Raw genomic sequence first — 13,136 nt, 5'->3', positions numbered from 1 at the left:
CTTATCAGCTACCCAAGAGAAATGAAAAGAGAAGGTATATGCATGTCTATTTCTCCTACTATCAACAGGAGAAATAATTTCCAGTTACTCTAAGTATACCTAGAGTTTGGTCACAACAGGATTTACAGTTCGAAGGAAAAAATGAGAGATCTGGGAGCCAAGAATGAAAGGGTAGTAGGGAACGTTCATGAACTGTTTTCAAAGCGATTCATTTATGAGAGAACTCTTGATTGCTCCAGGAGTCTGGACTCAGACTTCTCTCTTAATATTCAGAATGGAATAAGTTGGCAATTAGAAAGGATTATCTGCCTCTGATCTGTAAAACATAGCAGAAATCTAAATAAAATAAAGCTCCAGATTAGTTAGCTACAAAGACATCTAATAACAGCCTCCTAAACCCCAGCTGTGACTTCTGGATTTAATGTTAAAGCCTATGTTCTAAAGAGCAAATTGTGAAGAAGCATTAAAACTTATAAAGGATTTTTAATGTAAAAATCAATATGTACTATGTATTTAGCAGCATGTAACCATGAGGACGTCTATGATAAAGCTTTGTCATGCACCAGGGACCACTGAATTAGTCAAATTCTTGAAAGGAAGTGCAGAATGTCTGCATCATTCAAACTGCCACCTCAGAGCAATTAAAGAAATTATTTTAACCCCAGAAGGAGAGGGAAAATCCAGTCTCAGCTGACAGTCTTGAGGGTATCAAGGGCTCCACATGAACTGCAATGGTGCAACAGAGATATAGGGCACCTAACACTGTTTTTTAAGAGGCCAGGGAGACTAAGCAGAACAAAAACCAGGGAACTAAATTGCAATATCCACTTTGCCAACACATAAGCAAGCAAAGGAGTACTAATCATGAAAAAAATTTCACTTTCCCAAAACACAGAAACTGCATAATCTAAGGCAGTCAGCACAGAACACTAAAATAGCTTAACTGATAATCCATAGAATGTCTTATAAAAGAAAAATACAAAACGCTTTTTCTTAAATGCAGATACATCACAACAGAAATCATCTTCATCAAGCACATGTAGCTAGCTCTTCATCCTCTGTAGTCAAGCCCTCAACTCTATAGGCACATGCACATGCACATTGCAAATCAAGTTTTTCTTAATTTTATGCATTATAGGAGTGCCCAGCAAGGGATCAGTACTCTTCAGATAGAGAGGAAAACACAGACTCCCAGCCTGCAGATCATTTTGGACTTCATGGGATCATGTTAAACCAGTGTTACTCTCAACTAAAGGAAACTTCCAAACAAAGAAGCAGGTTCTGTGCCTGACTGCTAGTGACTTTTTATTCTGTGGCCCCTATAAATTGTATGCACACATGCTTTTCCTGTCTTTTTTGTTTTCCTACTTATGTGTTGGTCTGCAAGTTTTGCCTCATCAGGATATCAGCAGGAGCACCACAAAGCTGAGCTATGTTGTGCTCCCTCATGCAATGCATGTCTCTGCAGGCCTCTGAACATTTAACACAGACCAAATAAATTACCAGTGTGTGTGTGCATGTGCATATGTATCTAAGATACATAGAGGCAACTGCAGCCAAAGGAAACAGGAATGTGCTTGGAATAGTTGAGTATTCAAGTATGTAGTATCAAAAAAGTCCAATTACAAGAACTGTTTAAATGCAGGCCTGCACATAAACTGCTGTAAAAGCTCCGCTTAGTTTTATGCACTCACATACATGGCTGCAGAGGCAGGAAGTAACAAAAAGGATCTGATTTTTTCCTCCCAAAACTTTCAAGTCTGTAACACCTGTTATCCTGTTCCTAATACTACTACTACTACTGAAGAGCAAGCTCATCCTTTAAGATGCCCCACATGCAGAAACAAGATACACAATCACAGCAAGCACTAAATGGTTTCTATGATTCCCATTACCACAGTGTCTGAGCACATTACACTTGTTTAATGTATTATTTGTCACAGAGCAGAGAGGAAAATATGATTACCTCTGTGCTAATAAATGGGGATGGGAGAACAAGGGACAATAGGTAACTTGTCATGGCACACTCACCACTAGAATAACCAGTCTCGACTGGTTAGGAATCATACAACAATAAACATTTGCCATTGTAATCTTTTCAGTACACAAAAGCTGCTACATTAATCTCTATACACCAAGCATTTTACTTCAGCCTTTCCCTGCTCGCCTTAGGAAAAAACAAGTAAAAAATTCATACAGCCAAATTCCCTGAATTTGTAACATCACAATACATTTACAAAATCCTATATATAAGCACACAGTGCAACACATCGATGTGCTGAAAAAAAACCTGCATTTTCTTAAAAGTGGACAATAATTCTGACAAGTATAAAATATTATCAACTGATCACAATGCTTTTTATATCTAATACCCTGTTCTTCCACAAAAAAATTCATTTAGAAGAAACAACATACCAAACAAAATAAAATCTGTTCATGTAGCAGACAAGGATCAAAATTTTCTTTAACAGGAGAAACAGAATGACAAGTTGTGATTACAGTGAAATATAAAACCTGCTAACTTCCACATTGAACTCAAAATCTAAAGAGTAACCTGAAAATCTATTTAAGAACTGTGCTGATTTAATCCAGAAGGTGCAGCAACACAGATTAAGTTTCTAACTGTCAGATTCAATTCTTAGATACCCTGAAGATGGGTATTACATAAGAGTGAACAGATGAGAAAAGTATACAAATGTGTCTTTAGCTAGCCCTCCAAGTTAGAATTTATACACTTCCATAAGACAATAAAACTGAAGCACTTTAGGAAAGTTTAGAATCTGCAAACCTGTCATGATTATTTCAAACATATACGGTTTTAACACCAAGAGAAATTTTAGCAACCCATACAGGAAGAATACAGCTTTTCCAAGCTAAGCTAGAGTACCCTCATGGCATTTGAAAGCACCACACCAGCATGGAGCTACCAAAGCTAAAGCCATGTTTTCTGCCACCTAAGGTATGAAATAAAATTTCCACTTACCTTCTAACACTGTTAATTTGGCACTTGTGTTTATCTCCCCAACACTATTGGTTGCTGTGCATTCATAGATAGCTTCATCTCGATGAACACGCAGGGGCTGTATCCGCAGAACCGATCCTGATCCATCATCAAACTCAATAACCTTTAACAATGAAAAGATAGCACTTCTTTACTGCTATTTTCTGCAACAAAAACTGAAAGTCAAAGCAATACAAGGGTTAGAAAAACCTAAAACCAAACCATAAATGAGCCCTGTAAGCTATAAAATACCATGGAATTAGTCAAGCATTCTAAGTCTAGAAATGCAAAAATTTCAGAGTCAAGAACATATTTGTCCTCTGAGGAGGCCAGAATAAATGAGGATCCAATGAGGTTCTTTATGAATCAATTAAGGTTGACAAATTATCAACCTGGTAATAAAGACGTGGATCTGATGATTTAAAACATCTGAGCCCTATTTGCACTAATGGTTTTACTAATCACACTGATAGCAATTTAGTGCCAACTTTCACCTTGATGGAAGAGCAGAATGATATACTCCTGTGGGATTACTTGTAAAATAGTAACAAAACTAGAATTAAACCTTGAGCACCTACAGGGCATGCTAACTCCAGCAGAAAGAAGGGTTTTTCATGTCCTTCAGTATCAGGAACTTTGCAACTCCGGCATAATCAACAATGATGTAATTACAGTTCCTTCCCCAGTATAATAAATTAAGTCCTTAATAAATCATTGCTTTTCCATCCATCCTGCTAGGCTGTAAAACACATTACTCTAGCTTCTACATGGAAGAAAGAGGTATTTGTTAATTTGTAGCTGGATCAGTATAAGCTATTCCTTAATGGCATGGCTGTGAAGGCACAGCCTCAGGCCACTGTTAATGCCAAACTCATCCTTCTCCTATTACTGAGCACAGCAAAAGTTGGAAATACTGTCTACTGCAGATGGTGACAGCATGAGGTAAAGGCACAAGCCCTCCTCCTGTCACCTGGGAACTGCAGGAGCAGGTGAAGAGACTAAGCTACACTTCATTCTAGACACATTTCCATCACCCTAGTACTTGCATTACCCCCATGCAAAACCTTTACCCTGTTTTCAAGAGCCCTGTTTAGGAGTGCTACTACTCACAGCATAGAGACAAAATGAGTGGAAATAAGAAGGAGAAAAATAATGTGCATGCCCAGACTCTGCAGTGATAGGAGAAATAGGAAGAAATCAAAAGGTAACCAAGACCATCAATAATATGTTACTCACATGGGAAGAGATAGCCCTTCTGTTCTAAGTAATAGAAACAGCTTGCAAAAAACCCCAAATGTGCGGTCAAGTAGCAGCAGACAAGACAGATGTGAACACTACCATAGCACACACCTTTTAAGGAATTAAAATATTTTTTTTAAATCAGTTTTAAATTAAATTTGAAATTGTAACAAAATGCTAAATTTTCTATAACCCTATAGAGCTACTGCCAAATTTTAAAACAAGACAAAGTCAGATGCAGAGATTAATTCACTTCTCTGGTAAGGGCTAAAAAGGTAAGAGATGAAAAAGCAGAAAAGCTCTTTTGCCCTTACTACCCTTTGAACAGACAATCTGAGACAGAAGGGAGCTACCTGACAGACACTGAGACCAGAAATGCTGCTCATTTGCTACTGATGGATAATTCTTCTGTGTAATAACTCAGCATATGTATATCAGATTTGGTTGTTGGTTTGTTATTTTTTTTTCCTTTCACATGAACTCCACATTTCCTCCAAATTAGGACTAGTATAGCAATGAGGTAAAATTGATAGTTAGCTATGCAAATAAGAAAGATATTCACTGCTTCCTAATACAATAAAATACCTCAACTATGAATAAAGGAATAAAACTCCTTGTATAAATGTATATAGGACAGCATAGCCCTAGGTCAACCACAGTAAGTACCAAATTCTCTATAAGGTTACATTTACTTACAAATGGAATGTTTAAATGGCTATACAATGAAATTTAACTTAAATTGGAAAAAAATAACAATGTAAATAACATTAAAATTGATTACTTTAATCAAGGTTTTCTGCTCACATACAAATCACGATTTAAATTGGTGGCTTAAATCAATCCATTCTGGGCATCAGTGTCATCTCATGCCCTAGTCACAAAAACAAAAATATCAAAGACAGAGAAATAGAGGAAAGGGAACAGAATAGTAAGAGTAGAATTTCCAAGGGCAGTTCTAGAGGAAAAAACTCAACTCTAAAAAAATGAAAGTGGGAAAAAAGCAGAGAAAAGTCAGTGAAAAGGTGTTTGCTATTTAAAGTATGAACCAAACTGAACCCTTTCTCAAAACCATTTCTGATACCTGCTCTTCCCTCTTCCTTTCACTCAGACTTCGTTCACAGGGAAGTCAAATGAAACCCTCAAGACATTCACCTTCCAAACACACTTGTGGGAGGGGTGGTAGTAGCTGTCACTTAGAAAGCCTTCCAGTAGCATTCTGATGTGCCACTTTTGGATTTCACTGGGGATAGCAGGCCAAGGAGGTACCTTATATAAGTTTTCACAGTGAAAACAGAAAAATACTGATAGATCCAACTCCCATCTGCCACACAATTTGTTGCAAGTGTCAGTCTCCCATTTGAGAAGGAACTCCTATGCTTGTGCTTCCCAAGCCATATTCAAAGGATACAGGATGCCTGTTCTACAGATTTCATTGCTGCAGGAGGGGAAAAATCCTTTAAATCTCTAGAGTCTGTATCATAGTGATGCAGAGATACCTCAGTTGCAATGGCAATTGTTGTAATTAAGACCTGCAAGCATCAGATTGATTGCAACATTTTTGTTTTTTGTAATTACCTCAAACCGCTGAGAACTGACTTTCTTCCCCTTCTTCATCCATGTGATACGAGGTTTGGGGTCTCCTGTTGCCTGACACACAAAAGAGGCCACTCCTCCAGAAATCCCAATCTGATCTTCAGGAGCTTTCATAAACGTTGGCTTGCCTGGAAAAAATAACCAAATCACCCCCATGAGGACACAGCATCAAATAAGCAAAGAATGTGTCATGTTAATCTAAATTATAAGATAATTGGTGCTTCCACAACAAATCCAGGTTGAATGGCCTTAGCCACAGAAATTCAGTGCAGACTGCAACATGACAAGTACAGTTTCTGCTTGAGTACCTTTTTTTTTTTTTTCTGAAATGAACAAAGTCCATCTGGCTTGCCTGTAAATGAGGGCAACAGAGGTTTACCCCTGGCCCCATGGGTATTCCCTCAGGTATATGACAATTTGGAACCATTTTTATGGTTTATTTTTTAATAAGTGGATTTTTGCAGGTTTATAACATGGTCATAGCACTGGAAATTTCAAAACAGCTGATACACCAAACCTACAAAATGTACCATACATTGACATTAGTTTTCCTGAAAGTTGTTAAAATATTGATCAAAATTAACAGATGCAGCTTTAAGTACATAAATAACAGCCTTTAATTTCATTTTAGATGTGGACTGACATAAAAATCTTACAGACTGTAAGTATCTGGAAACCTGCACAGGCTGGGCTATGCTTGGTAAGAAACTAATCACTAAAAGTGAAAGTCAGCAAAGAAACCAAAGTGACATTCAGGCCTGAAAGACTCAGCAAAAAATGAGAAAAAATGTATCATGTAACATTTTAATAATCAATAAAAAAAGACTCATGAAAATATAATTGTCTTCTGGATCTACATGAAAACTTGGATAGATAAAACTAGGCACCCTGCTTGAATGTTTAGATTTTTCTTCTCTGCTTAGTGTACAAAAGAATTTTTTAATTTGTCATCCAAGGTTCATTTTGAAACTGCTTTGTCCACATGAGAAGTGTTTGATGATCTTGTATCCCTATAAAGCACTGAAATATTTAACTGCACCCATGATATTACCCAGTACACAAGTCACACTAAGGCCACATTTCAAATGCAGTTCTGATCAACCACCTCAAAAATGAACCTAACCTATGAACAAGGCAGACAACTGCTGGGATGTCAGAAGGACTAAGAGTGTGAGGAGAAACCTGTTCAACCCCAAGACACCAAACCAGTGTCTGCAGAGGAGCTGGTGGTTGGTCTGTGATTCAGGACACATCCAGGAATATGTCCTTGAGGAAGAGGGGGATGACTTCTGTAAGCCAAAGCCAGGTGGTTTAAACACTAAGCTTTCGATGAGCTGAGGGATGAATTTCCTCAATCTAGGAGGGATAGAGATTCAGCGACTCCAAAAGATTTGGATGCATTTTCCTAATGTATCCTTAAAATACTAAGGGTGCAGCTGCAAGTTACAGCTGAGCAAACCTGGCAACTTGCAGCTACTCAAGAGAGCAGAGGGCCTTGCTCTGGTCCTCGACCCACTCACCTCCCCTCCCTGCCACCCACACCCCTACAAGCAGCCTGGGAGTCACCAGAGTTTCTGTGGGGAAGCCAGGCCATAACCTGACAGAAAGCCACTTGTTTTTTTTTTTCTTTTCAAAGCAGGGTAAGGAGCACAGCGGGTCAGGGTGCGATCAGATAGAGCTGGGGGAGCACTGGAAGATGGTGCCTCTCCCTTGGCTCAGCAGCTGCAAGCTGGCACCTGCCGCCTGAAGAATACAAGAACAGTCTCTGAAGACTTTCCTAGAACTGTGGGATCTTTCTTAACCTCAGTATCACCTTCTGGTTGAGCCTGTGCTGTTTACACAGACCCCCACCACCCCTGCAGCATGGCATGGGCTGACTGAACAGGCACAGCAGCTTGACCGAGTGACATCCTCCAAATGCTCCAAATGCTCCCTCCAGAGAGGCCCAGGATGCTTCTTGCTTCACACACACCCCACCAGTGCCTATATGGGGTGTAAGTATCAAGGTGGTGTTGGTAGGGGAGCTGCAGGTGTGAAGAGAAATTGGGACTGGCCTGGCCACAGCCAGTTCCAAAACAGCCCCACAGTGAGGTCCAGCCAAGCACGTCATGATGGTGGCCTCTGTGGTAAGAGGCATAAAGAAGGAGCAAAATGTCTCATGGCAGTAAGTAAAAAGTGTGAGAAACAGCCCTTAGCTGTTTCAGGTCAGAGGGGGAGGAGAGGAGCTCTGGGAGCCCAGTCAGAGCCCTGAAGCCCATGAAGATACCACAGTGGAGCAGGGATTTCCCTGCAGCCCACAGCTGGGTGGGCATCTGGCTCACAACAGAAGAGCTTCAGAGTGAAGAACAAGGTCAGACCAGTTGGCAACATGTGGAGAAGCAACCACCAGCTGTATGCTGTCCTCAACAACCTTCTGAAGGAACATCACAGATCTGATTTTGTTGGGTTTTTTTCTGACAACAGAAATTCACCACACACAGGTGTACTGAGTTTTGCTATCCCTGATGAAGGGAGCCCTGAGGACTATGCGAAGAAAATAGCTCAAAACCCTGAAGATTGCCTCTTACGATATGATGGCTGCTGTCTGTACTCTTTGGCACATTGTCCTGACATGAACAGCAAACAATTATTAAGTGTGCTTGCTTAACAGGTGCTGATTTCACATATTTACTCATCTATAATCATGTCTATTTCTACTTAGTTTATATTTACATATATCTATGTTTATTCACCTCTCATCTATCTCAGTGAAATGTTAATTTAGTGTTCAAGCTGCTAGTGATTGCAGTTTGATTGACTGTTTTGCTGTGCTGTGTGCTGAGCTGAGGTCTTGTATTGCCTTTCGTCAGTTGATTTGTTCTTCTGATTTTCTGTTATTTATTCTGTGATCTTAGTAAAATAGTGTAAATTTTTCAAATTACAAATACAGCAGAATCCAAAAAACTTTTGTCCTCGAAAAATACACTGCAATTATATCTCTCTCACTGTACACCTAGCTTGCTCACTGAGGACTTACTTTACTTTTGTACATTTAAAAAGAATCAGTACTATTAAAAACCAGAACAAAAGGCAATGGAATGTTCAATGGCAGTAAAACTTAAAAAAAAAATGGTTGCCTTGTTCAGCTTGAATTTACACTGCTGTAATGAATCTTTTTCCTCTGCACATTTAATTGAGCAACACTGATTTCTGGAAACCATCTAAATCCACCGAGACTGGTCACAAAAGTACACTTGTATATAAATCAAATTCTCACACAGTCTGGAAAAAAAAAGTATTTTAAACATTTGTATGCCCTAAAGTTTTGAAAGAGAAGTAAAGTACTAATTAAGCAAACCTAAAATCCTGAGTCCTGGCCCCAAGACAATAGAGTCAGGCATGGGCATACATACTTTTCTACTGATTGCTAACTGTTACAGCAAATCCCAAAACTTGTCTCAGTGAAAGCTAACAGAAGTGCGACAGATCATCCATGAAAATCTCAGTGGCAGTGGAAAATGCCTGCCATGTGGACAAGACTACCCCCACACCTCCCTTCCAAGCAACATCTAATGTTGCGCTCTGAGGGCAGCCCTAGAAACACAACCAGAAAAAATAAGTATATATTGAAAATACAGTATTTAACCAGTAATTTAATCCTTCTCTTTTTCCCCCTTCTTAAAATATAAAATTACCAGAGTCTCCACAGAAGATTATGCATGTGCCAAGCTTGAAGTTAACTGTTTTCAGACAAACTACAAGTAAAAAAAGGAACCGAAATGTTTTTAGCAGTGAAATCCTATCTTTTCCCTGATGACCTAAGGACCAGGGAAATCTGAAGATTATTTACTGAAAATTAAAAGAAGACAAAAAAGAGTGACTGGACTCAAAAGACAAATCTGTGCAATAATCAGCTTGAGAGAAAACCTCCCAAGCAAATCCTTGGGTTACAAGAGGGAAAGGTGCTGGATGGCTGTGTGCCCATCACACCCACCATCACTTACCATGTGGAGTAACAATTTCACACTGGCATCATTTGATAACTCCAACTCCAAACAACTTCAGCCTGTATCTCCCTGGCATCTCTGCACAGTTTCAGATCCCTAGAGCACCTTCAGTTCTCAGCGTCTAAACTAATTCTTGCTCCTCCATACCTAAGGAGATATGTTCTGCTTCATTACCAAGTTCCCACTACACCAGGAATGAAAATTACTGCTATTATAATTTCTATTTATTCTTAAGCTTCAGGCAGGAGAACAGGAAAACTTTGACCTTCTTGCCTGCAATTTTCACTGTTTGGTCTTTGCTCAAAACTAAACTATTCCAGAAAATCTCCAGGAACAACACAGTGCTGAGGAGGAAGATTCTGAAAAATTATGGTCAGTATTTTTCTTACAAGAGAAGAAAACAGGCTTCATGTTCTTTAACTGGGGGATGAAAAATAACAACTTGCTCAGACATGCTCTCCATTGAGAAACTTACTTTAAAAAAAAAAAAAACATTTCAAAAGAAAAGGACTTTCTTGTCATAGTTGATAGTGTTGAAAGTGACTTGCTGAGCAAGTACAGATTCCTGATAATCCTGTAAAGTGAATCACAAGGAGGGCCTCATGGTGTAAAAGAGATGCTATAAGAGATGTAGACACACAAGAGTCTGCTTTGCTATGCAGGAAAACAACAGCAAACTCACACAGAGTCCTAAGCTGCACGAGAGCCTGTGATACCTTCAAAAGAAATTCCCTTGAATTACATTTTAAGAGGGCCACAAAAACATGGGTATAGAAAGCCAAAGACAGAAGTACCCGCAGACAAATTAGATATGCACTCATCTCTAGGGATGTTGTCTGTCCTCCCCATCAAAAGTAAAAGTGATGGGTTTGGGAGAGGAATCTGAAGCCCTCAGAGACAGAACCTCAGGTCTACTGGAGAGCCACTGACACAGCCTTCCTGAAGGGTAACTCAGAGTGAGATACAGCCAACTATGAAGATGCATCTCGCTCACTCATAATTTATATAAAAAAAATTATGGTTGCTCTAAGCTATTCTAAGCAATTTGTGTGCTGTGAAACAACTGTTAAAAAACAGAAAATTGCCTCAGCAGCTATTGTAAACTTTGTCTTACCAAATATTTGTAGCAGAGTAGTAAGATTTCAGTTCTCTTTTGCATATTTTAATTTCTCCAACAGAGCAGCTCAGTCACTTCATCACATGTGCTGCTTTTTGCCTGTGAAGCTTCTCAGTGAACCCAAAGGGCCTTAGGGAGAAAAGTCTCTTTTGCCAGATTTCCTTCAAGGCTGAGGCACAGAGGTGTAGCCTCCCTCTAACTTGGTGACATGTCTTTTATGTGAACCATGGCCTTTGAGAACTAACCTATGATCTGCATTACCTAACTTGAATAACAGCCAGAGCCTCAAATTATGGTGTCATATACATTATGACATTATGGTGGGTCATATACATTTAGGACAGATCCTTGTTTTTTGCTACACTTTAAGCACACATCAGTCACATAAAAGATGCCTCCTTGTAATTTTCTAAAAGCCAAAAATTTTCAAGTGGCTAAAACTTAATATATACCAACATAAATATGCTTCATATACACAAATATTAACTTGTTTTATTTCAAAGACATGTTATTAGATGGTTTCTTAAAATAAGTGGGAAAATTAATCCTGATGAGCTTTCAGTATTTACCACCCACATCAAACATACCTCATCCAAAAATTTTAATTCAGAAATTGGCAATCATACTGCTTCCCCTGCTCTTGTGGATGCTGTTTTTCCAAAGTCACACAAAGGTTTGAGAAAAATGAATTACTAAACACATCTGCAATTAAGTGTTCTATGAACAACTCACCTGCTGTGAGAGATTTTAAAGAAAAACATCTCTGTCCTCATGGTACAAGGGCCCACTGTTCTAAATAGAACAGAAGGGCAGCCAAAAATAAGAGCAGTGGGGTAGGAGAGGGAAACTTGTATTTTTATCTGAAAAGTTTTATGGCTTAGGCTAAGTTCAGATTGCAAATAGTCTTCTTTGTAAAGGCAAAAATTAGAGTTGTGATACAAGATGAACTAGATAAGCACATACAGTAAATATGCATGAGTAACCTAATTTAGGTGCCTGAGCTAAAAGCATTAAAAGAAGTTATTGACACAGGCAGGAAAAGATATTACTGGAATAATATCTGGAAATTTGTGAAATCCAGCTTTAAATCCTTGCCTTTAACCTTCCTGGTCACACATGCCAAGGCACAACTGTGCCTCAGCTTCCACGGTAAAATTTGCCTGCTGCACTCCTGCTGTCAGGACAAATTAGTGAAAAATGATGTGGCTCAGTTGCTGTAACACTGGGAAGAAACCAAGAATGACAGAGACTTTCTCATGTTCACAGATGACTTTGAAGTGGAAATAAAGTGGTCTAGAAGACAAAGGTGGTCTATTCTTTTATACACTGCAAGGGTATTTCTCCATTTCCTCTATGATCCTGGATGATTGGTATCTGCACATGGATGGATGCCTACTGGAAGATATTCTAGTGAAACCTACTCTCTAAGATTTCTCTCCTCAGCATCTCCTATAGGGCAGAACACAAGCCAGTGGGCTCTCCAGCTATTCTTACATTTAATATCCTTATGTTTTCCTTTCAGTGTACACAACATCATTTAAATATGGCACCTGTCCCTTTGTGATCATTGCAAATATTGTTTGGCAAAAATATAATTGTTCAGACTTGCACTTTTAATTCCTGCAAATTATATAAGTAGGAAAAGCCTGTTTGAGTCTTGCAATAACATTTCTTTAAGAATGAAAGAAACCCCACTATAGCATCAGTGTGACTCAGTGATCACACTGTTAATTCATTCTTTATTCCCTCACATTTTGGTTTTATTCCACTAAAATGATAACACTTTGTATCTGAAGCTTTGGTCCTTTATTGCTTGGGACAAGGTACTTACTAAAAAATCTATATAGTGTAGTGTTGCACATATATATGTGTATATATATATATATATTTATGTAATTTTTTTGACCCCAGGAATGGATCAATACCCTTTCTACCATGCATTTTAAAAAACAATTAACTTCATTCAAATCACAGCAAATGGCATTCCAAATTCAACACATTCTTCAGATCACTCTGAATTACAGGTTGCATAATGTTACCTGCACATCCCCCACTCTTGTTTTATCATCTTACTATTATTAGGTTTTAATGCTTAAGAGATTCCCAACAGCTAGGACAAATGATTCTGCTATTTCAGTCAAATTTTAGTGGCTGAGTTTTCCAGCTTCAAGTGTGGTTGTCCATGACAATCAAATCTAAA

The 13,136-nt window shown here is 38.7% G+C and overlaps 1 protein-coding gene across 5 annotated transcripts in view; it reads right to left on the bottom strand.

Annotated features, from left to right (window-relative positions):
- PTPRF (protein tyrosine phosphatase receptor type F) overlaps positions 1 to 13,136 on the bottom strand; it is a 381,207-nt gene that overhangs the window by 191,341 nt on the left and 176,730 nt on the right. For all 5 annotated transcript variants that reach the window (XM_030454976.1, XM_030454978.1, XM_030454981.1 and 2 more), the window contains 2 exons: positions 5,816 to 5,961; positions 2,984 to 3,125 (listed from right to left, as the gene is read on the bottom strand). In XM_030454976.1, coding sequence (XP_030310836.1) covers positions 2,984 to 3,125; positions 5,816 to 5,961 — 288 coding nt within the window. The remainder of the gene's footprint in view (positions 1 to 2,983; positions 3,126 to 5,815; positions 5,962 to 13,136) is intronic.

This window comes from Calypte anna, chromosome 8 (assembly GCF_003957555.1).
Source record: "Calypte anna isolate BGI_N300 chromosome 8, bCalAnn1_v1.p, whole genome shotgun sequence".
In the NCBI taxonomy this organism is placed as follows: domain Eukaryota; kingdom Metazoa; phylum Chordata; class Aves; order Apodiformes; family Trochilidae; genus Calypte; species Calypte anna.
Note: the sequence above shows the minus strand (reverse complement) of the source record. Positions and strands in the feature narration are given on the sequence as shown.